This window comes from Bombus huntii, chromosome 6, assembly GCF_024542735.1.
Source record: "Bombus huntii isolate Logan2020A chromosome 6, iyBomHunt1.1, whole genome shotgun sequence".
NCBI lineage: Eukaryota > Metazoa > Arthropoda > Insecta > Hymenoptera > Apidae > Bombus > Bombus huntii.
Genome location: NC_066243.1, coordinates 16,824,131 through 16,847,612, shown reverse-complemented (window position 1 = coordinate 16,847,612; position 23,482 = coordinate 16,824,131). Strand labels below are relative to the sequence as shown.

The window sequence follows — 23,482 nt, the reverse complement described above, 5'->3', positions numbered from 1 at the left end:
TCTCCTCCGACCGACCTCGTCCTCGTCCTTGCGGCTCTCGTCCGATCGTTTCGTCGACTCGCGGCGGCTCGCGTTCGTCGGATCGCCTCGCGGTAACAGGCCCCGCGAGAACAGACAGGCGCGAGAGACGGCGCAACGTCGGTCCAGCCACCGCTTACGATTCGTAGGATGCATTATTTTCAAATCGAGCGTGATTTAGTGCGCGGTGACGCGCGCTCGCGCACCAACGTCGATATGTAAATGCGTTAATGCTTAATGCGTGTCGGTTGATTTATCGTCGCGCGATCACGGCTACGCGAGTGAAAGGCGTTCTGCCTGCCACGGACGCTGTCGCTTCGTCGTCCCGAGAAACGCGAGTCGTTGGAACGCGCACGGAAAAGCTTTGCCAGTCGGCCGAGATCGTTTTCCACGTCGGACGACGAACCAGGGGGACGATGGTCGCGAGACGAGAGACAGGCTGGCCACCCCGCAACGCTCGACGACGACCGCTCGCCGCTGCTGCTGCACCCTCCAATTTTCCGATCGGCGCCACACCTATCTATCTCCGTCGTTGCTTAATGGCACGCTCTACCACTCGTATTTTATCCCTACGTCCCGACGAGATAATCGGGACTCTTCGTTACGCCGGTTACGACCGATTCTCTACCGTCTCCGAGCGAACGCTCCGACAAATCGAACGGAGTACCGGCGATCAACGCGCGACGCGGCCTCCGCCGAGTAGAAACGCAGGTCCTGCCGCGTTTCGACCAGCGTCTCGCCTTTGTCTTCGTCCTTCGACCGATCGTATCGACTTTATACGGACGGCGAAGGGTCTGCGTTGGACGCGTCGACCAACCGGCGCGGCGATTTCACAAATTTCCGAAATTCCAATTCTCCATCGAGAGGAGGCGACCGCGAACGAAGGGGCGCGACGCGTTTTCGCAAGGTTGGTCGTGATCGTGGCGAAACGGAGAAACGGGGCGAGAAAAATCGAACGACGCGCGTTTCTCTCGGAAGAGGACCGGCTCGCTGGTGCGAACGAGATAATTTTCGACCGTGCCGGCGGTCGCCATCGGACGTGGATCGCGCGTCGGTACGTCGATCGCCTGGCAGGAAATTTCGCGGAATCGCGTCGATTTCCCTCGACTCGGAATTAAGAGACGGAAGGAACAGCCGGCGCGCGTTGAAACGAATCGAACGGACGTCCGTGAAGTTCGCAGACCGCGTCAATGGCCGCGCGTTTTCACGACGCGTCTTCGATTCGTAGCACGGGCGGGGTTGCTGCGACTCTCGCGCCGGCGAGACGACGAACAGAGAGGACGACGACGACGACGACGACGGTAGAAAGATATCGTAGAATTTGACACGCTCGTCGGACAGAGGAGACGGACGTCGGAAACGAACGCGGAGATGACACGAGAACGCGAGATGCCCGAACATCGATACGGCTCGACCGATCGGCTTAGGTGGACGCGAGCGACGGTTCGACTAATCCTAGAAATGGAAAAGTCGGGTATCCGGTGTTTCGGAGGGAAAACGCGGGTGCGTGCAAAAGGGCGCGATACGGCCAGCTCGGTGAAGAGAGTAGGCGAGGGCGACGGAAACGAGACAGAGGGTCTCCGTGCGAGTGGCGAACATCGGGTCCGACGTCGGATATGGATAGTGGGGTAAGAGATAGGGGCAAGGGGCAAGGGACGAGGTTGCGAGGGGTTTGGGCCGAGGGTCGGCCTGGATGCGAACTTCCGGCGTAACGATAAGCATCGCACTCGCAGGGGTTCCTACCTGACACGCTACGTCCGGTTTTCCGACAGGGGCGATCGGTAAGCGGCGCGCGAAACGGGCGCGTGCTCCGTCGCTTTTCGCTCTCGGGCACGCGTTCCCGTGTTTTCCGTGGACGCGACGCGCCGCCGAGCGTATTCGACGGACTCTGGAAAATCGCGATCGCCGTTGGAAACGTGCGACGAATCGTGGATATCGGCGATCGACGCGCGGCGTTTCTCGGACAGTCGGACGACCGTGGAGAAACGACGAAGGGTGGAGGACGCGCGAGCCGGCGTGGACGCGAAGGGGAGAGGTTGGCGCGTAGGTTCCTCGTAAGCGAGTACCGCGCGGCGAAGCAACGCGGATTTCCGAAGATACGGGAGAAGTACGATCCGGTCGCGGACACGGCTTATCCGGGCACGATCTGGTCGGACATTATAGGGCCGGAGGAAGGCGCGGTGGTAGGGAGGCAGAGAGAAAGGGAGAAAGAGCGGAAGAGAGAGGTCGCGTCGCAGCCTGGAGTAAAAAGGATTTTATGAAAATTGCTCGGTGGCCGATGCGCGGCGGCGTGTCGGCCGGCCGATCGGTCGTTCGGTCGTTCGACGCCCTTCGTGCTCGTGGGCGTCGAGACTCCGCCTCCCAGGAGCCGGCACGATACGCCGCCTCGGACCGCCTCTCGGTCTGCCTGGGACGCGCGTTCCTCGCGTCGTGGCTGCCGTGGTCGCGTGCGTTCGCTTCGCGATTTTCATCCCTACCACGCGCGCGCTTCGACCTCCGTCTCGTTCTCTCGCGCGACGGAAGGCTCGCGCCGTTTCCTTCGCCTCTGCACAGTCTCGTGACTCTCGGCCAAGAAGCGGACAAGCCGGACGAGCCGCCGTGGCGACGACCAGACGATTCCTCGCCGGTGATCCGTGGTCCGCGGTCGCGTTCGCCCTTCGACTCGGATCGCGCCTCCGCCTTCGCCCCCGCCTCCGCGTTAGACCACGCCGCGACTGCTTTCGCCTTCGCCTTCGCGACTCCGACCAAACCACCCCCTCCCCGTTACGCCAACGATCGCCGCGCCAAAGGTGACTGTCCAAGCGAGCGTCGAAGCGGCGCGCAGTCATCGCTCGCACCGCGTTCCGTGGAACTGTTCTCGCTCCGCGTTCTTTCCACGCTCGTTTCGCTCGTTGGCTCGCGCTGCCTCGCAGTTGTCGACGAATGTGCGCGATTCCCACACGCTTCGCGCTTCTTCCTCGTCCTCTCCCTCCTGCCGTTTCGCCTTTCCCACCGCGACGTGGTCGCGCGCGTTACACGATCGTCGATTCCGTCGTCGCGACGATCGGTGCGCGCCAGTGAAACGAATCGGTGTGCGGGTTTCCTTACCTCGAGCCACAGGGACAGCGAGAGAGAGAGAGAGAGAGAGAGAGCGCGTTTCGCGCGATTTCTCGAAATGACCGCGAACGTCGACCAGGTACTCGCACGCGACGATTCTCGTCGACGCTAGTCGCCGCCGCCGCCGCCGCCGCCGCCGCCGTCGGTCACCGTTTCTTCGTGGCATAGATCGTGCGAGTCGCTGGCTATCGCGGTGCCGTCGTTCGTCGACTCGATGATCCTGGTCGCGTGGAACGCATCGTTCTCCTCGGTGCAATTGCCAACGCGATTCGAGTTTCGCTCCGTCGACGACGGAGTTTGCCGGTAGTGGAATCCAGCGGACGATCGTCGATTGACAGGCGGCCAACGACGACGATAAGAAGAAGCGGAAACGGAAGCGGAAACGGTGGACACGTGGAAACGTTTCATCGACGTCCGATTCGACCTTGCCCCGGCGCTCTAGGATGTCTAGTTTGGACGGCTGATTACGAGTAAGTAGCTGCGTAGCGCGTTACTCCGCGTACGATGGCACGCGAGAATCGCGTCTCCGGAGAGACGAGAGCGTTCGTTTTCGTTCGCGGACGAGCGATGATCGATGCGTGGCTAGGAGGAGGAAGCGTTCGTCGTAATGCGAAGGATACGGGTGGTTATCCGTAGGCTTTTGGTTATCGACGTTAATTAACGATAACGACGATGGAGGTAGATCGTGCGACGCTCGCGCGGTGCGCGCGATACCACGACCGTATCGCTTTTCCTATTCCGTTCGATTCGGTCCGATCGCTCGGTGAATACCGTTCGATTGAGTTCCAGTGGAAGGTCCGCGCGCGGTTCGTCCGTCACACCGCGGCGAATTGGCCGAAAATCTGGCGGATCTTCGACGCTCGGGAACGGCGTCGAACGGGTCCGTTAAACGACGTGCGATAAACTCGCTCGTTGCGTCTAAACGTTGCCGCGCGTTTATCGCGTTACATCGGAGCATGCCGGCACCGCCATTCTTTCCCCGGCCATGCGTTATCTGAACGGCCATTTCCCGTAGAAACGGCGGTGAGATACGAGCACCGCGTCGAACCGACCAGTTTCTAGCCGAGCCGAAACGCCGCCGCGTGTTCGTGGAAAATTTACGCGCGTAACGTCGCGCGTTGCGGACGAGAAAGAATCGCGCGGTACTTGGGCGCGGAGGCGATAGCGACGATTCGAACGGTCTGGAATTCGAGATCGGTCGCGTCGCACTCGACGAGAAAGAAGGACGCGAGAGAAGATCGTGACGCAAAGGGACCGAACTCGAGGTTCGAGTGGTTTTTCCAGGGATGTAACGGCGCCGGCGGCCGGCGGCCTGCGTCTCCCTACGAGAACACTCGTCCGGTTCTTAGGCCTAATTGGTTGTCGCCCGGCGCCTCGTCTCGTTCACGAAGAAAGCAGACCTTTCTACGGTCTTTCCACGTCGTTCCGTCTTTTTTTTTTTTTTTCCGCAGCCACCCTTTCGAGGCTGGCTATTAAGAGAGCGTCGCGTCGAGTACCTGCGGCCGTTCGCTCGGTTCGTAACGCGACCGAGACGACGATCGATCCGCCGATCGTTTTCCGGTGATCCGCGAGTCCGCGCGTCGAACGCGTCGAACGTCGACGAGAGGAAAGAGAAAGGAGGAGAGGACGATCGGACGCGCGAGCGGAAGCTAAAACCGGGGATCGCGCGGAGACGCGGAAGGACGAAAACTCGGGCCTGCGAGTAGACGAAGGACGCGAGTAAACCGTATCGCTGGTTTCGCGGTATCGGGAAACGCGCGAAGCACGCTTAATTTACCGTAATAGCTATTCCGCGTATCGAATAGATATTTTTATTGGCGTTCGCTTTCGGTACGATACGCGTTTATCGAGTGTCGTGTTTATCGAGCATCGTAAAACGATCGTTAACGTTTTTACGAATCGATAACGATCGCCATGGGTTCTCGTAATAACGACGTTGCCACGCTGTCTGCCGTCGGATCGATAAGATCTCGAACGATCTCGCGACTCGTTCGAGAATCACGAACAGGCAAAGTCCCCTGATTTATCAACCGCGTTTTCGCCCATCATACGCCGGTCGCGATTTTCTTCGTCGTGCGGGAAAACGCGCGGCGATCGTGGGTGGCGATGGCGTGGCGTCGCTGAAATTCGTCGAGACTCGAGCAAAAGTCGGGGTCGGTAGAGAAGAGGACGACCGGCACGGGGTAAAATCCGGTAAAATGGTATCGAGCGATCGAAGGAGGCGAGCGAGGTTGCGCGCATCGGCCAAAGACCCGTTACGTCGGAGGACGAGGTAATTAATTTAAGCCGCGAACGGCTCGGCACTAGGCCAATGCAAACACCTTCTTCGCGCGGTCGCACGCACAGCCGCGGCTTATAACGCCGGAGCGCCGCGACTCCCGGATAAACGATCCTTTGCCACCTTTTTCCTGTCTTTCTTCGTTCGCGTACTCGTCCTTCTCCGCTTCTTCTTCTTCTTCTTCTTCTTCTTCTTCTTCTTCTTCTTCTTCTTCTTCTTATTCCTCTTGTTCTTTTCCTTTTCCTTCGTCTCCTCTTCTTTCTTCCGAGAGGTTTGGCGCGCGCGCACGCACGCACGCACGCACACACGCGCCAACCTTTCGATCCTGGATCCGGGATATAACTGTACAACGAGGCTGTCGCGACTTTGAGTCAACTAGCTCGCGACGAGCAAAAGGAACGTCGTCGCGAGGCGGAATTCTCGACGATCGAACGCATAGGCGGAGACCAGGACGAATCGGCGTGTTTGGATCGCGGCGAGGACTCGCGCGCTGAAACAACGAGCCGGCCACGAAAAACGAGAAGGAACGCGCGATTTAACGAAGCAACGGCGAATCGCGCGTATCGCGACGTTAATTACCATCCGTAATTAGCGGTGCGGCGATCGAGTTCGAATGCAAAATCGCGTGGTCGATCGACGTCGATGCTCGTGTCCGTGACTCGGCGGCGGGACGCGCGACGATCACGGAAATCGCCGTGTAAACGAAAAATTCGAAAGCCAAGAGAGAAGGAAGAGGCCCCAGGTTTAACGAACCCGTGGACCGCGAGAACGACAACGCCGACGAGGAAACGGAGAAAGGCGACGACGACGACGACGACGACGACGACGACGACGTATCGCCAACGTTAATTACCACGGTGAGAGCTCGGACGAAATGCTCGCCACGGTTAGACAACGATCGCTCCGCCGTCCCTCGCCTATCTCGGAAGGGTGGCGCGCGGTCCGAGCTCGTCGCCGCGCCGCGGCAGATGCATTAATCGAACCGGCTTAAATTATAGCCGGCCGCTAATTGCGCTCTTCTCTCGGTCTGTCCGATCGCGAGAGACACGCGGCGTTTCTCCTAGCGATTGCGCGTGATTAAACCGTCCCGCTTCTCTGCTCGTTTTCTGGCGATCCGGTTGGCGCGGTCTCGATACGCAGCACGGAAAACGAGATCGAAACGAAATCGAAGCTGTGGCAGCCACGGACCGTGGCTAGAGAACGAGGCACAGATAGCGAGAAGGCACGAGGGGATCGGTGGGAACCGGAAGAGCGGCGCAGCACCCACCGGTGCTCCCTCCGCGGGACACTCGCGATAGTTAAAACCGGCCGTAAGGAATTACGACGCGATAAAACGCGTATCGGTCGGCGTGCTGCCAGAGATACGGACGGCACCCTCGCCTCGTCGGCCAGTCGGTCGTCGGTCGGACGACTGGTCCGATTTTTCCGCCGTGAAGAAATCGAAACGTCGTCAAGGACGAGAAACGGCTTTCGCGGTTACGCGGGTCGAAACGCGAAGAACGGCGTGGCGCGTGGTTCGCGTGCTTAGCTTCGATATATCGCTTCGATTTACGTAACTCGATTAACGGTAAAATCAACCGTGGTCCGTGCAACGAACCGACGAGTCGCGCGGTTCGCTAAAAATTGACACGCGACGAGCACGCGGTGAACGCGACCGCGCGCGGATCCGTGTTCCTCGGCGATGAATCGAAAACAGGGGGAGAAAGAACCCACGGATGGAAGGAGACGCGAGGCGATCGCGAGTTCTCGCGCGCTACCAACCCGCTGGATCAACTCGATCGAGCGAGATCGTAGGAGAGAGCGCGATAAAATCGTAGCCGTAGCTGGTCCGGACGATAATCGTAACGTCTCGGTCTGGTAGAGGCAATTCCGGTCCGGTTGGAATAAACGCGACGAATCCTTATCGTTAATTGGGACGATAAAGGTAAAAAGGTATGGTCGCGTCGTTTCTGCGCATCTTCTTACTCGCGCCGTACCGACGATGTATTCGGCCGGATCGCGGTTATACCCTCGATCGATACCTATACGATCCGGCGGAATCCGGTGCTTGACCGGTTTCCACCGCTCGAAAGATCGTCGAAAGATATCGCTTCGAACGCGATCGCGCCTTAGACTGCTCGCGGAAACGGTAAATACCGTGCGAACGTCGCGACGTCCGTTCTCGCTCACGGACGTCTTCTCTCTCTCGTCGTTTATCGACGACGCGAGAGTGGCCGCGTTCTCTTCCGCTTCCGCCGGTCTACTCCGAAATTACCGACCGACGACGACGACGATCGAAACCGACGATCGGACGTCGAGCGCGGGCGTACGAGCGTACAGGCGACGGGCAACGCGGGCCACGCGCGATCCCCGTGCCACAACCGACGGACCACCGTTCTCGACGTTAATTGGAAAACAAACAGAAAATTAACGCCAACCCGGCAGCGAATCTCTCCGGTCGGCGGCCGTTACTCGCGATTTATCGTAACTCGTTCGAGTCCGGTCGGTGACCGGTTTATGCTCGAGATTGGTCGGCGATGCGTGCGCGCGCGCGCGCGCGCGCGCTAGAGCAGTCGCGGACGCGAACGCGTTTGCTCGATCGCCGCTCGAAAATCATCGATACCGGCGAATCCGTTGGCGTGGCGCGTCGGATCGACGCGAGCAGGAAGTCGGTCTTTTCCCGCGAGAGCGAAACCAGTTTACCCGATGCTGCGGCAAAAATCGTGAATTATCGCGTAATCGCGAATACGTTTAACCCGTTAACGCATCGACGTTGATCGCGCGATAGCTCTCTTTCAGCTCCGCTTCTTTCCTCTCCTCCTCTCCTCTGCTCGCCCTTTCTCCCGTGTCTTTCGCCGGTGACGCGCCGCGCTACAAAGCCACGCGAGCGTACCGTGCGAGACGCTCGGCGACGCGACCGAACGGCACGCGGATATTCGGAGTCTCGAAAAATCGAGACTGGCGACCGGTTGGGCGGCGAAGATCCTCCCGACCGTTAATCTTGATTTATGATAACCGCGACCGCGATCTGCTCTCGCAGACCGACCGGATAATTGGATCGCGCGTACGCGCGTCCCGCAGCGTCCGTTTCTGCTACCGGTCTCGGCCGACAGCCGTCCGGCCGACCGATTCGCACGAAACCTCTCTCGCCCTTCGCTCCTCTCTCCGGGCTTGCATCGCGTCGATTTCACGCGACGTTCGACGAGTCGCGAGAGTCGACCACGCGCGCCGGATCGCGTGCACGAAAAAGTCGAAAGGTGCTGGCTGGTTGGCCGGCGAAGCGTGGTCCGGTGTCGTCACGCATGGGAACGCGTCCGCGCGCCTTTCATCCGTTGGCGAATTTACGCCGGTGGACGTAAAACGACGACCGATCACGGAACGGCGCGGCCGTACGACGAACCGAGAGCGAGAACGGGATCGGCAACGGGAGCAAAGCGTCTTCGTGCGATTCCATCGCAACGTTTACACGGAACTTCCCGGATACGCTCGAGAACGGTAGAACCGGTCCGAGACGGTGCATGCCAGCCGAATAATCGACTCGGTTAATTAGCGCGCGATCGATTCCTCTCCGTCGCGTCCAGCACCCGATACGCGCGATCTTTTCGAAAGCTAAACCGCCGCGTTCCTCTCCTCTTTCTCTCTCCGTTCTCCTTCCACTTTCCGTCCCCCCCCCCCCCCCCCCCCCGCCCCGTGCGTTTTTCCTCTCGTCCCTCGTTGGTCCGCCGTCGAACGCCTATCTCCGCTTCACGCTCGTTTCGAGCCGTCGATCGAGATCACCGAATCGCGGAAAATCGCCGCGATCGCGTTTGCCCTTGACGCGACGAGCAAACGTACGCGCGTCGCGTGCCTCGAACGCCGTCGCGCGTTCCGTCGTTCCGCGCTGCGGCTCGCTCCGTGCCGCGGTCGTAGCGGTCGGATGGAAACGGCCAGATCGCAGAGTTTTCAAGCGCGTTTGACCGAGGTCTAATGCGACGCGCGCGTATTATGGCGCGTGTATTATGCGGCTGTTGGGCCGACTGGCTGGATGGCTGGTCGGATGGCTGGCTGGTCGGGCGGCTGGTCGACCGCGAGCTCGTGTGCGTGCGTGCATCGGATCGGGGCTCGGCCGTGAAAGTGTTGGTGCGTTGATCGAGCGCCCTCGAGGAGTATAGAGACAACGGCCTGCCGATACACCGACCGTGCTTCTCAACCGAAGTCGTGATCGCCCCTCGACGCGATCGTCGCGATTTCGCGGCACGCGACGCGGTCTCGCCGCTTCGAGATCGTCCGCCGGCCGGTGCCAACGGACGTCGATCCGTGGCGAGATGGATCGCGATCGGACGCCGGTGGCGAAGGACGCGCGTTCCGAAGCGGCACCGTGACCGGACGCGACTTTCGGTTGGGAACGGCTGAGCCCGCGACCAACGGCGCAACCTTGTTCCCGAGGGAAACGGACAGGAAAAGGAATCGCGGAGGAACACGAAAGGCGACAAGGCGCGGCAAGTTTTATATTATAATTAGCCCGAATCGTCGAGTCGTCCGCTCGCCGCCTCCGGCGACTACGCGGCGGCGAGCATTTCGATATTTCGACGAAACGCTGCTCGACGTCGAGTCGCGGCGTGATCGTTGATATCGCGGCCGAGGGAGAATATCGCGAACAGAGACGAGCCTAGTTCTCCGAAGCGGAAAGCGGCGACGCTGGAAACAGCGAAAGGTAGGGACGATGGCGTTGCGAGGCTATAAACCGGCGACCCCCTGCTATCGATGGGCTTTCTCGTTTGATGGGCCAACTAACGACAGGACGGCCCATGGACGTAATGGACTGCCACGGTCGGCCGGTCGCTCCGTCGTTTCCCCGTAAAATAGATTTGGGGATGAAACGAGGGCCAGCGACAGAGAGAGAGAGAGAGAGAGAGAGAGAGAGAGAGAGAGAGAGGAGAAACCGCGATGGTGGGTCCGAGTAAAATGGCGGTCGTACGTTCGATCCACACCCCCTGCGTCGCCACTTTGGCAAAATCGATACCGATGCTACCTACCGCGACGATATAACGGAACCGCTCGACTTTTCCCCATCTGTCAGCCGGGTTCGTCGACGGTCAGCCGCCAGCCGCCAGCCGCCACCGGGCTGACGAGGAAGAGACGACAACGGGCAGAGGCAAAGATATCGTAACGAAGATAGGGAACCGCAGGTTGCGTTTCGGTCGAAAACGTTCTCGTACCTGAACTCGGCCACCCGAAACGGTGGAAACATACCGAGGATCCGGGGACCGAAGAGATCGGCGACGACCTTATTGGAAAGTCGTGTTCTACGCTTAAACCGGAAGTCGAACCGGGAATCCGGGTGTCCGCGCGGGGGACGAGGGCCGTGCGGCGGCGCGTTTACGAGCTGTCCGGACCCAAACGTAAAAACTCCAGTGGAAATGGATCGCGCGGCGACGTTGCGCGTCTCTCGTTATTAGGCGTCTCGTTTCGACCGGTCGCTGGAAACGCGCGAATGCCTGCGAGCGTGCTTTTCTCTCGACGACGCTCGAGGCTGCGCGCATAAATCTCCTTTAGAGTCGGCCAATGAATAGACACGGCAGAGGAAGGGGAGAAGTTACTCGCTTCCCGGTTCAAAGTCGTTGACAAAAATTCGCCAACTACAAGGCGAGCCACTCTATAATTCATAAATATTTAAATCGCCGGGAAGAACCGCCGCTCTTGTCTCTTATCAACGGTACCCGGGTAGTCCCGGTGGCCACAGTCGAACGTAGCTTTCCCTTTTTTCCGCTGCTTTCCGTCGCGGCTCGTTGCGACGCTCGCGATCCTCGGCCTCGGCAGAAGAGACGCGGTTTCGCGACTCGCCGTCCGCCTAAACTTCGAAGTAGGCGTAAGTAGGCAAACCGGGTGTCGCGGATCGCGCGCTCGTTTCTCATTTGTCCCTTTCTCCTTTTTTCCTTTCCTTCTCGCTCTTTGTTCTCTCTGTCCCTCTTCCTCTTGCTTGCGCGGTTCTCCTACGTGGAAAACCGCACAAGGGACGCGAGAACGCACGGAATATCGTCGAAACGTGGCCGTGATCGCGAACGCAACGGTGTTTTTCGAGCAGAAAGAAGAAGATAATTGCAACGAGTCTGCACGAGAAGCGAGAATCCTGGCGTGCGTTGCGTTCGCGCGACTGAGAGAATCGGAGAGAGAGAGAGAGAGAGAGAGAGAGAGAGAGAGAGAGGAGAACCGAAACTCGATTCGGATTCTAATCGAGTCGAGTGGAGTAGTAGAGTGGAGTGGAGTCGAGTCGCGTTCCACGGCTAGCGAACGGAAGAGCTTCGTTCTTTGGATTTGCTCGCGCACGGTCGTGTAGACGCATGGAAACGCGGGTGTACGGTCGTCGCTTCTGATATTTACGGGCTCGCCTCGATATTTCGTATGCGAGCGCGATCGCGATCTCGTTTACTCGGAACGCGTGGAAACTCAGAGGCGACGGTTATACCGGTTGCCACGGTCGCTTTAAATTGCTCGCTTTTTTCGAGAAGCGATACGCGCATCCGCTTAAACGCGTCCTTCCGTTACTGCAAGAAACGTTCTCGCTCGCGCTCGCGCTCGCGCCGATTCGTTCGGCTTCCACGGCCAGCGGATCACGCCGATTCGAAAAATTAGTCGAATCGCTCGTTGCGCTTTTCGCGTCGACGGTCGAACCGAACTAAGAGCGATGCGAGGAAAAGCGTCATTTTTCGAACACCGTCCCTCCGTCTATGCCGGTAACGCGTTAGCAAACGAGAGGCGGTTTGGCACTCGATCAATTTTTCGACTCGCTGTACCGTCTTTCGGCCCCTTGTTCGTTGCGACGCGCGAAACACGGTCTCTTTGCTTTGGCCATCGCGTGCACCGTCGTTGACGAGTTACGCGGTATGCACCGTAATTTTCTTCGATTCGAACGGATCGATCTATCGGTCGATGCGAAGACCGGTTTATTTTTGTCCATTTTCGTGTACGAGCCCGCTGGAACAAACGCATTTACAACGACGGATAGTTGCCGGATACTTAGGAAAACGGGAAACACAGAGGGAAAAGGGCAGCGAAAAATACAAATTCGCCGCGATACGGACGGAAAAACACAGCCGAACGACAAACGTAGAAGACGACGCCTGGTAGATCGCTCGCTTCACCGACGCGTCGCCGACGATCGTTGGCTAGGCGGCTGAATTAGCCGTGCGAGAAAACTGCTAGCCAGAGAGCAAACTCGATTTCGTCCGTCGAAATGAAAATATTTAGAAGCACACCATCGAAGCAGCAACGATTTCCTTCATAGCAGCCAAATGACGCTGGTTTATCTATTTATTTATCTAACGGGCATTGCGCCCTTCGTAGCCGCGTACGAGACCAGCGAATGAATCGAAGAGCAGAAGTGACTCTATGTTGTGATTTTTTCAGTTTCGTACGAGTCGACAAGAAAGATTCGAGGGAGATTACGGATTCTTAGGGAAAAAATCGGCGATTTCGCTAGCGTCATTGGCGGTTGAGCAAAGTCCAAGTTACTCGAACTAGAGCGATCCGGAGCGCTACGAAGGAGTCGCCCTCCTCCAGTGGATATCGTAGGAGCGCGATTCGAAATGCGCGAGAATTTCTGCACAGACGACAAACCGAACGAGGATTTTAAGGTCCGGTGCGCTATGCTTCTACGCTGTGCGAAGTGAACGTGTTCGAAGGTTTCAGAAATATCTTCGTAGTTACGGCGAGCTTTCGGTATATCGGTTCGTTAATTTCGAAAGCGACGGTATCTTGGAAATTCGTATCGCTCGCTCGCCAGCAATTTGACGCGATTCGATCGCGTCGGATTACGCGCTTCGCGCGTATAACCGAGACGTGGTGTAGACAGAAAGCAGCGGAATATTTGAAAAGCGAGAACGTTTTTAAAATCCGTGGCGTGTCCGATGACGGGCTCCAGCGATGTTTACGGCCTTGTCTCTCGTATCGTGACGATGTTATCGCGTTATTAGAAAAAATATACGAAAACAGTGAATTAAGCGTAGCGGCGAGTACGAGTTAAAGTGAACGACGCGTACATAGAACGGGTGTTTCGATGGTTTGACGGGATCCGGAAGAAAAAGTCACGTTCTGTGAAGAGGAAAGTCGATTACTTTGGTGGCAATTTTCACGGGAAAGAATGGAGAGGAGCGAAAAGATGCGGAAGAGCCGTCGAGTCGTATCAGACGTAGTATATACGGACGCTTAATTTTTTCGTTGAAAAGAAAATAAACGGAATCGACGCGTCTTCGTTGCTGCGGAGAACGTAGGTGACGAGAGTTTTCAACAAACCGGTAACTATGGTCGTTTTTTAACACGAGAATTTCCATTTTAAACGATGAAAAGTCTAAGAAACTTGCGTTGTACCGACTCGATTTGTTTCACGTATATTTATCTCGGTGGGCGGTCCAGATTATGCATGCATACTCTAACGTAGGCCTAACTATTCATATATATAGCGTTTGTAAAGCTTTCGGCCTGTGAAAGATAGAGCGTGAAACGAGTTTCACGAAGCTCGGACATTCGTATGCCTTGTTAATCGTGCGACCAATACGCCGATGCAAACGGAGTGGCGAATTTACGTGTAACTCCTAGATCAAAAGCTTCTCCGATATAATCGAAAAAGGAACGTTGTCGATAGCGATAGGTGGAAATCGCGCGTGTAACGTTTACGAGCAATCCGCGTTATATGACTGCGCGGTATATTTAGTTTTACATCATTTAGAGAACGCCAGTGTTTGCTAATACGGTTCGATCGGATTGCGAGTTAAGCGAATGCCCGACCGAATCGACTTTTAGATACAGCGTAAGGTGGCCAGCGTGTAGTAACGCGTTACTAGCATGGGCAGATTCACCGGTTAGATCATCGATGTAAAATAATAAATATGTAACATAGCCGGTGGAAGATAACGAGAAAAGGAGAGCGCAATGCCTAAGTCGGTTGTTGTTTCTCGTTTATCCAGTGGTGTATCATTTATACGGAGTAGATGAAATCAAGTGCCGCTTTTTTCCGCGTGAAACGCGTAACATGACATTTCGAGATATTAAACGGCAACGTGTTTTCAACACTCCATTCATGAAGTCGAAACAGATTGCTTCGAATATATCAGGCAACGATTAAGGATTCCAGCCTGTTGATAAACTTTTAAATCATCGGCGGATAATAAAAATCCACTATGTCGGCAAAATGTTCACGCGTCGTTGATAAAGAGGATGAGAGAGAAGAGGCGAGATCCTCGTGGAACGGCCGATGCGAACCTTCGACGATTTAGAAAGACGATCGGTCGAGTTTCGCGACAACAAGGTGACGATTTCAGAGGTGGCTGGCAGCTGCGTCCAGGGAATGACGCTAGCTTTACGAATTAGAATAACACGATTTAACGAGTCGAGGGTCTCTCGCGAGTCTCCGTACACCGAGTTAACCCGGTGACCATCGATAAACAACGATGAAACATCGTGATATTCGCCACTGTGAATCTTCCTCGAAGGAAACGATGTTGCTCGAATGTAACGTGGTTCTAAAGTAAAGTAACACATTGCTGTAGATATACAGGGTGGTTGGCAACTGGTGGTACAAGCGGAAAGGGGGTGATTCTGAAGAAAAAGAAGTCGAAAATATAGAATAAAGATTTAAAAATTTAAAAATTTAAAAATTTGAAAATTTAAAAATTTGAGAATTTAAAAATTTGAAAATTTAAAAATTTAAAAATTTGAAAATTTAAAATTTTAAAATTTTAAAATTTAAAAAATTTTAGAAATAACGTCAATCGAGACAACGAGACGCGATAAAGTGCGCGCGTACCGAGCGAAAATTCAAAGTCGATTTTCTCGAAAACAAAGCCTCGAACGAAACATTTTTATTCTATATTTTCGACTTGTTTTTTCGCGTAGAATCACCCCCTTTCCGCTTGTACCACCAGTTGCCAACCACCCTGTATATAGTTAATATATGTATTTACGTATAAAAGTAAACGTTGCGCTCGCAATTAAAGCTACAACGAGATACGATATAACGACTTTCCGATAGTAGAAAAAGATTCAAAGGATATATCGATCGCGGAGAGCACATTATTAATATTAATGGCGATACGATTTATGCCGGCGTGGCCAGCGAGCTGGTAATCGGCGTTACGCGGTTGAACATAGAAAATTTCTCGCTGGAACAATCGCTTTGAAACTCTCCGCGATATGGCGGCAGTCTACGAGATCGTTAAACGATTCGCATAGAAATATCCATGGCTCGGAGCTTTCTTCTATTTTCTAATGCTGCAAAGTCGAGATCGGAATTTTCTTAAAGGTACACGTTGTAGGTAAGAACCGTGTTGCACGAACCAACATAACGTTGTTCGTCGTTCTTCGATGGCGATTGATCGGAAATGGGCTATAAAAGGACGATGTTTTCGGCTCGTGCGACGAAAATTCTTCTCGCGATACGCCTGCTCGAAGAAAACGTCGCGTAAATACGCTATGATCGATCTACAGTTTAGCGAGCGGATCATCCACGTGTCCACGGGGACGTCGAAAGTCGGGCGAATCGGATCGGCGTGGCGAATCGTTCTTCGTCCATCGTCTCGATTCTTTCCTCCTCGATCGCGATCGACGCGTTTGTTCGTAAGAAACGATGGACGAACTCGGTACTCGACGAACGATCGGGAGGAGTCGATGTTCGCGGTGGAAGCGACGGCCGGTGCTCGAACCGGTCGAGTTCGGAAACACTCGGAAACTATTCGAGGAATTTTCTGCGACCCCCCTCGGCTCGCTTATCAGGAATATGGCCGCGCGAACCTAGCGTTCGGAAGTCGTCTTCTCCGCTCGAGTTTTTATCGCGAACGGTGAAACGGTGGTGGAAAAATAGGTCGTCGCAACGACCCAGCTTCGGCGAGTCGGCTGGATGGTCGGCGCGTACGTCCGTGTCCCTGATGCACCTATATCTTTCGGTTGGTTCGGTCGGTCGACCGACCGGCGTTGCTCACGTTTCTTTTAACGCGTTTGTTTATCGGCGGATTGGTTCGAGCTCGCAACGGTACTCGCTGGCCGGATATAGAAACGAAGAGTTATCCGCGGTCGTAGGCACAGCATTGGTTGCCGCTTATCGAGTTTTACGTCGATTTCCCCGCGATTTCTTACGCGTAGCGAATTTTTCCGTAAGACGGCGACGACGACGACGACGACGACGACGACGACGACGACGATGCGACGAGTAGCAGAAATTCTCGCAGGTCAGGTAACGAATCCGTCCTCCTTTCTCTGCTCTTTCCTCGGTTCCCCCATAGCCCCGTTTGTCTCACCAGCCGTTCCCACTCACGCACGCAAACAGGCACAGCCACATGCACGCTCTTTCCCTCTTTCTTCCTCCTTCGAACTCGCTCCTCTTTCGACCTATCTTTTTCCGTTCGCGCTGTTCACGCGGCCCGGTTTGGCGTCACGCTCGTCGAGGCACAAGCGCGAGTAAATGAAATTCGTCAAGGATTTATGCCAACGGCCGACGCGGCGAGACCGTATGCGATTCACCCGGCCGTGTAGGTAGCTACGTGAATTAGAGCTCTCAGCCGGGTATCCGAGTACTCGCGGTACTCGTTAATACCCGAACTCTCGTTCAAGAATCGGATACGAGTGCCATTACTCGAGTATCCGGATTCCCCTCTTTTTCTCACGATTGCTCAGGCACGTACGAATCTTTGCTCGCGCGTGCGTCTGAACGCGTACACCGCAGAGACGAATCTTCGATCGAATCCATCGATACGGTGGAATCTCGTCGACCAGTGAGCGAATTCCCGAAGGAAAAGCCACTATACCGGGAATCTAAATCGCGCGAACGTGCTCCGAATACTCGGCTATACACTCGGATACTCGGATCTCGATCCACTGGCTATCCGAGTACTCGAGTTCGGCTGCAAGCTGTAGATCCGAGCAACGGTAAGAGTTGCCAACGTCGGCGACTTGGCAACGAAAACGAGAAAGAAAGGGAAGAACGTGGACGAAGCGAGCGACGGACGAAGAGTAACGGACGGAAACGTAGTAGCGAATCTCGTAGAAATTCCGGAACGCTGCGAAGCTCGCGTGCCTGTCAATGAAACCACGCGGCAGGGAGGGCGGGCAGGCTGTGAGAGGCGCGTGCCGAAACTGGACCGGTGCGCAATTTCCGAGGAATCTTATCTCTCGTTTGCATCTTCGGTATCGGGTTACGAAAAGGGGCGTTCACACCGGAGCGCCGTTTCTTCCGTTCCCCGTCCCATTCTTCCATCGTTTCGCTTTTAGTTCTTCGAGATAGGAGATCGCCAGACACAGCAGAAAAGAATTTTAACACGCTTCCCGGCGTTTAGATGCGCTCGCCGTTCGATATCCAGCTATCGTTCGTATCTAGGTAGATCGACAGAGAGAGGGAGAGAGAGAGAGAGAGAGAGAGAGAGACAGAGAGAGACAGAGAGAGAGAGAGAAATCGCGGAAATCGTACGCGAATGGAAGGTAACGCGAGCCTGATCGAGCGAGAAGCGTTGCCGCTTCGGAATCGGAATCGGAAGGACAAAGTAGCCGACGACGAATGGATGGAAGGAGCGCGACGAACGGCACGGCGAGACAGAAGCGTGCGAGAGTGTGAGTCGCGTTGCTACGACGTGGTTACAAGGAAACCCTTCTACGCGGTCGGCGCCGTGGCGCCTTGGCACCGAACGATCGGCCCATCCGGCGACACTCAGCGACGGATCGGACTTTGACTTTGCTTCTCGATCCCAACTCGTCCGACTCTCGTCCCGTGAGAGTCGCCTTTTCGCGTATCGTATCGAATCGGCTCGGCTCCGTTCGGCTGCCGGCTTTCGTCTCCGAGAGCGAGAAAACGTTTCGACGTTTTTCGGTGCGCGTTGATTTCGTGAGAGGCGGAACGACGGCTCTCGTTCGAGTCAGGTCGAGAAAGAGAGAACCGGTAGGCGTTCGAAGCGATTAATCGGGCTCGTAGAGAATCGATACGTGTACTTTCGTTTCGTTCGTCGTCGTCCGCTCGTCTCTCGTTCGGCGGCTGTCGCTAGAGAAACGGAGACGAAGCGAGGGGAGCAAGGGCTTGGACGGGGGGAATCGAGCTCGAGCCGAGTGGAGCTGAGTCGAGCCGAGACGAGACGACGAGTCGCGCGGCCCGGCTGGAAAAAAAAAAGGAGGAAAAGGAAAGGAAAAAACCGAAAAGGTGGACGAAGAACGTTATTCCCATTAGCGTGTCGCATGGTATCGGCGAGTCGAGGTTCGGGGCCGGTCATCCGAACCGTCGCTCCAGTCTTTCACGCTCCTTTTAACGACTCGCTCGAGGACGCGCGGATCCGTGTCTATCGTATGGACGCGCGACCGCGCGATAGTCTCGGTAGCTCGTGGTCGTTCCTCCCCGAGATCTCGCCGCGGTCCCTTTCGCCTTGAAAACGCAAAGTTCGGCCTGGCGCCAGATGCCTGCTCGTTCCGGCGCCGCTCCACCGCCGCTCCACCGTCGAAAACACGATTAGACTTCTAACCGGTTCTCGTTAAAGCCCTTCGCCGCGAAGCCTCGCCGTCGCATCGGAACGGCCCGCGCCCGGAAAATCCACGGGAACCGTACCGGACGCTCGTGTTTCTCGCGCGCTGAAATTCTCTCGGAAAACGGGATCGCCACGATCGCGCCGACACGGCGACGTATCCGCGCGCGTAACTCGCCTCGTCGAAGCGACCAAAGCTCGATACTTATCGCGCGATGTGGTCGTGCCGTCGATAAACCGGCGCATTTCGCGACCGATAAGCGACGCTCGTAAATCTCCGCGATCCGCGTACGTCGGTACGAACCGGCGGCTCGGTTTCTCCTCGGTTTCTTCGACGCGCGCGTTTTCTGCCACGGCTAGAAAATCGCGAAACGAGAAGCAGACGAGACGAAGAGAAACTCGACGGAGTAAAAAGCTTGTTGCGAATCGGACTGGCGATCGCGGTACGCTGTGTGATTCTCGTCGTGTCTGGCCGACGGATTTTCGTTCGACTCGACCGCCTACCGCGAATCCTCTCGTTGAATCGCTCGTAAGCGATTCGGATCGGTGCTTGAGTCGACGCGATCCGATCGTATCGCGCTCGCCAGTTCGAGTCGTCCCTTGGGATCGGACAGAGTCGGGAGGGAGAGAAGCGCGTAAAAACAGGAAAACGAAAGAATGGAAAAAACGGAGAAACAGTTTGGAGCGTGAGGTGGCGAGTCTGTTCGCGGAGACGGGAACGCGTTCGCGGAATCGCGTACGCGCGAAAGCGGCGGAGCTTTGGTCCCGCCTACACGGATCTTATTCGTGGCCGCGATGGCCGCTATCCCGTATCTCCGATTCTACGGTCGGAGCGGAGTCGCGCCTCGAAGGTGGAGACGCGGCTGCGCGCCGCTCTCCGTCTCGCTCTGCATCTCCATCCCCCTTCGTCTGTGTTTCGCGGCGTTTCTGTTGCTCTCTGCACACGGTCACGCACACGGGGCCGTTCGTCGGCGAGGGCTCCTAGGTTCGCGGCTGCCTTCCTCGCGCGCGCGCGCGCGCGCCTCCTTCTCGCACCCTCTGTCCTTCCCGCCCCCGAGACGTCCCCCGACTCTTCTACCCCTCTGCCCTTAGCCCCACGGACCCCTGCCGCGCCCTGCGGCCTGCCGGTCGTCCCACCCGGACGAACGAACGAACGAACGAACGAACGAACGAACGAACGGACGAACGGACGGACGGACGAAAGGACGAACGAACCAACGAACGAACGAACCTCGGTCGATCGAGCGGCGCGATCTCTCTCCGTGGCCGCCACTATGGCGAACCCCCTCCGTTTTTCGTGCTCGTCGCTCCGCTCGGGGTGCCAGATCGTGCGCGCCTCGAATCGTTCCATCGAGTAATCGCCAGGCTTTCTTCTGTCGAACAGATGCCGTGGTGTTAGCTCTCGGGGAGGATGTTCCACGGGGGCGGAAGCAGCGGTTACGGCGCGAGTTCCGACTACCAACAACAGTCTCAACAACAGCAACAACAGCAACAGCAACACGGCCAGCAGCTTCAGGCGCCCGTCTACGTACCATCTTCGAGGCCGACGATCCCGTCGGCTGCGACAGCCGCGGCAGCCGCTGCGGCGGCCGCTCAATATCACTCGTTCCCCGGTTCTGGCTCGCCCGCTTGGTAAGTGTCCGCCGGCGACCGATCGCCATCGTCCGATTCCTACCAACCCTGGCTAACGCACCACGACATTTCCTTGGACACGAAAGGGAGAAGACCGCGGCCTCGTGGCAGCATGGCGTGGAGACGTACGCCGCGCACCACGCGCTCGCCGGCCACGCGAGCGGATCCGCGGCCGCGGCTGCGGCTGCCGCCGCCGCCATGGGTCCGCATTCCGGCCACGCGCACCCTCATCCGCATCCGCACGCGGCCCATCCGCACACCGGACACCCTCACTCGAGCCTCGCCGCGGCCGCCCCCTTTTACGCCCAAAACGTCGCCATGATGTCCTCCTGGCGAGCCTACGACGGAGCTGGATTTCAACGGGCCTCTCCTTACGGTTCGTATCATTTCAGCCGATCGATTTCTCCGTCGTCCGTTCCGTTTCGTGGAACGTTCGCGATTCTCGGCTCCCTCGTCGTTGCCTGCCGCCGATCCGAACCGCCAGATCGCCAAAAAGGCTAGGAGACGCTGGACGTTAACCAGACCATGTAGATCGAGCGAAGGAAAAGCGGCAGAGTGCGACGCGACGGATGCGTGCTCGATAAGAGGAAAAAAGCTTCTCTCTGCTGGTCGATGAACGCGCACCACCGCCACGCATCGACGACGACGACGGCAACGACTGCGACGGCAGCGACGACGTCGGTGGTGATGCCGGTGGTGGGCCATCTGCGTCGAACGAGCGATAGCGGCTTCTTTCAAACGAATTCTCGCGGTCGAGTGTTCCACCGCCGGTGCACACGGTGCGTGGCGTGTTCCTCTTCCGCGCCAGTACTTACATACTTACATACGTATATCGTTTTTTCGGCTACTCGACGGCGGCGCGGCGTCGCGCCGCTCCGCGCCGCGCCTCTTCCATATCCGATAAAAGTACGTATAAAAGTGGTGGAGCGATTTCTCGGCACGATTTCGGCAACGTCGACGACCTGCTGGCGCGAGGGGGGGGGGGGGGGGGGAGAAAGTCGCGCGCGTTCACCACCCATCGTTCCGCGAAAAACCGGCGTTCCTCGATTGTTTCAGACACCGCGATGGATTTTCAATTCGGCGAGGGTCGCGAGTGCGTTAATTGCGGAGCTATATCGACGCCGCTTTGGAGGAGGGACGGCACCGGGCATTATCTGTGCAACGCGTGCGGACTCTATCACAAGATGAACGGAATGAACAGACCGCTGATAAAGCCGTCCAAACGGCTGGTAAGTCGATGATGGAAAGCAACCGTGTCGTTGCGTGGATCGCGTTTTAGTCGCGGGCCGTCTACTACTACGAACCACGAACCCGTGCGGATGTCGCTCGCTGATTTCAGACAGCCACCAGGCGTTTGGGTTTGTGCTGCACGAATTGCGGTACCCGCACTACCACTCTCTGGAGGCGCAACAACGAAGGCGAACCTGTTTGCAACGCTTGCGGTCTCTACTTCAAGCTGCACGGCGTCAACAGACCTCTCGCGATGCGCAAAGACGGTATTCAGACGCGAAAACGAAAACCGAAGAAAACGCCCGAGTCGAACGCCAGATCGTCCACGGTGGATCACGAAACAAACGCCGTCTCGGCCGCTTCTTCTCCGTCCACGGGTAAGCACACGGAATCCACAGTCCTCGCCGATCCTTTTCGCCATTCCTTCGTTTTCCACACGGCGATCTTTCTGCCATTCACAGAATTGAAGGGTAGTCAACAGCAGCAACAGCAGCAACAGCAGCAGCAGCAGCAGCAACAGCAACAACAGCAACAACAGCAGCAACATCAAATCGAGGTGTCCAAATCGACCGCCGGTGGCGCGTCCAGTTCGTCGGACAGACCGGTCTATCTCGGGCATACGTCTCTATTGACGACCGGAAGCGTAGCTACCGTAAAAACCGAACCGCGAAGTTGCGACGGCATTGTCGGTCAGCCGTATTCCTCGTATTACCAGCATCCTCATCAACTGGGGGTGGCGACCAGCGAGCATCAACAGCAAACGTACTACGGGAGCCAGGAAGCTCCCTATCATCATCAACATCACGTTACCGCGGCTGCCAAGTTGTTAGCCTCCACGTAATTTGATCTCAACGTCGAAGAATCGACGGGACGATGTCCGCGATGTCCGCGATGTGCGCCAATCGCCGACGCGAAACGGACGACGAGCGCGTTCGTTCGTCGTCGTCGTCGTGCGTTGCTCGTTTCGTCGCATTTCGTTTTTCGTTTCTCGCTCGTCCGTCGTCGTTCGTCGTTGTCGCGTTGCCGCGTACGTTACGCGCAATATACCGTACGCGACCGATAAGCGAACCGGCCGAATGGATAAGCGAGGTTTATGCTTTCGTCGATCGTTCGTCGACGATTCGCCGCCGTATATTTAGTTTTCTCGTCGTCTTCGTCCCTCGAAAAGAGAAAAAGGAAACGTCGTGGCGACCACACACTAGGTGCTATCGACCGACTTTCATCGATTTCGGCGTCGTGACACGGTCGTTCTGACACGTTTGACGCTTACGTTCGTCGAACGGTATACATGTATTCGCCAACGAAAGGTACTCGATTGTAAATAAAAATCGCGAGTCGATTCGTAATCGACGTAGATTTCTACGGTAGACTAGTTTTAGAGGCGTGTCGACGATTTGATCGACCGATAGATCGCGCATGGAACGCGGCGAATCCAAGGCGCGCGAACGACCTATCCGCTTCGAAGAAATGTCAGCTTTTTTGTACAGTTCCTGTATGATTAGTTTTCCGACGCGCAATAAAGAGAATAGCTTTCGACCTCGTCTTGTCGTTTGTCGAAGGAGAGACGCGTCGTCCTTCGAAGCGTTGCGCTACCTCCCGCTCTCGAACCTGTCGCCAACGTGGATTTCTCCACGATGCTCGGTAAATATTGTCTTTTCGCGGTCTGACGACCCGGCTGACGTTCGCGCGCCCCTCATACTCTCTCACGATCTCTCGTGGTCTCGTTGCACCGTGTGTCCACCGATCAGTCCAACCCTCGACGTCCTGCTGGACGAACCCC

At 56.5% G+C, this 23,482-nt stretch overlaps 1 protein-coding gene across 1 annotated transcript; it reads left to right on the top strand.

Moving 5' to 3' along the window:
* The first annotated feature begins 2,839 nt into the window (after window positions 1-2,839).
* LOC126866268 (GATA-binding factor A-like) lies at window positions 2,840-23,238 on the top strand. Its single transcript, XM_050619640.1, has 6 exons — window positions 2,840-3,584; window positions 20,225-20,472; window positions 20,559-20,848; window positions 21,529-21,701; window positions 21,812-22,079; window positions 22,164-23,238. The coding sequence occupies exons 2-6, from the start codon at window positions 20,252-20,254 to the stop codon at window positions 22,541-22,543; spliced, it is 1,332 nt and encodes a 443-aa protein (XP_050475597.1). The 5' UTR covers window positions 2,840-3,584; window positions 20,225-20,251; the 3' UTR covers window positions 22,544-23,238.
* The last annotated feature ends 244 nt before the right edge of the window (window positions 23,239-23,482 follow it).

Excerpts from the sequence above, each read along its gene's own strand:
- LOC126866268 (XM_050619640.1), top strand. The coding sequence starts at position 20,252 with ATGTTCCACGGGGGCGGAAGCAGCGGTTACGGCGCGAGTTCCGACTAC. Across the intron at positions 21,702-21,811 it reads TAAAGCCGTCCAAACGGCTG|ACAGCCACCAGGCGTTTGGG; the intron begins GTAAGTCGATGA and ends CGCTGATTTCAG. Across the intron at positions 22,080-22,163 it reads CGCTTCTTCTCCGTCCACGG|AATTGAAGGGTAGTCAACAG; the intron begins GTAAGCACACGG and ends TGCCATTCACAG.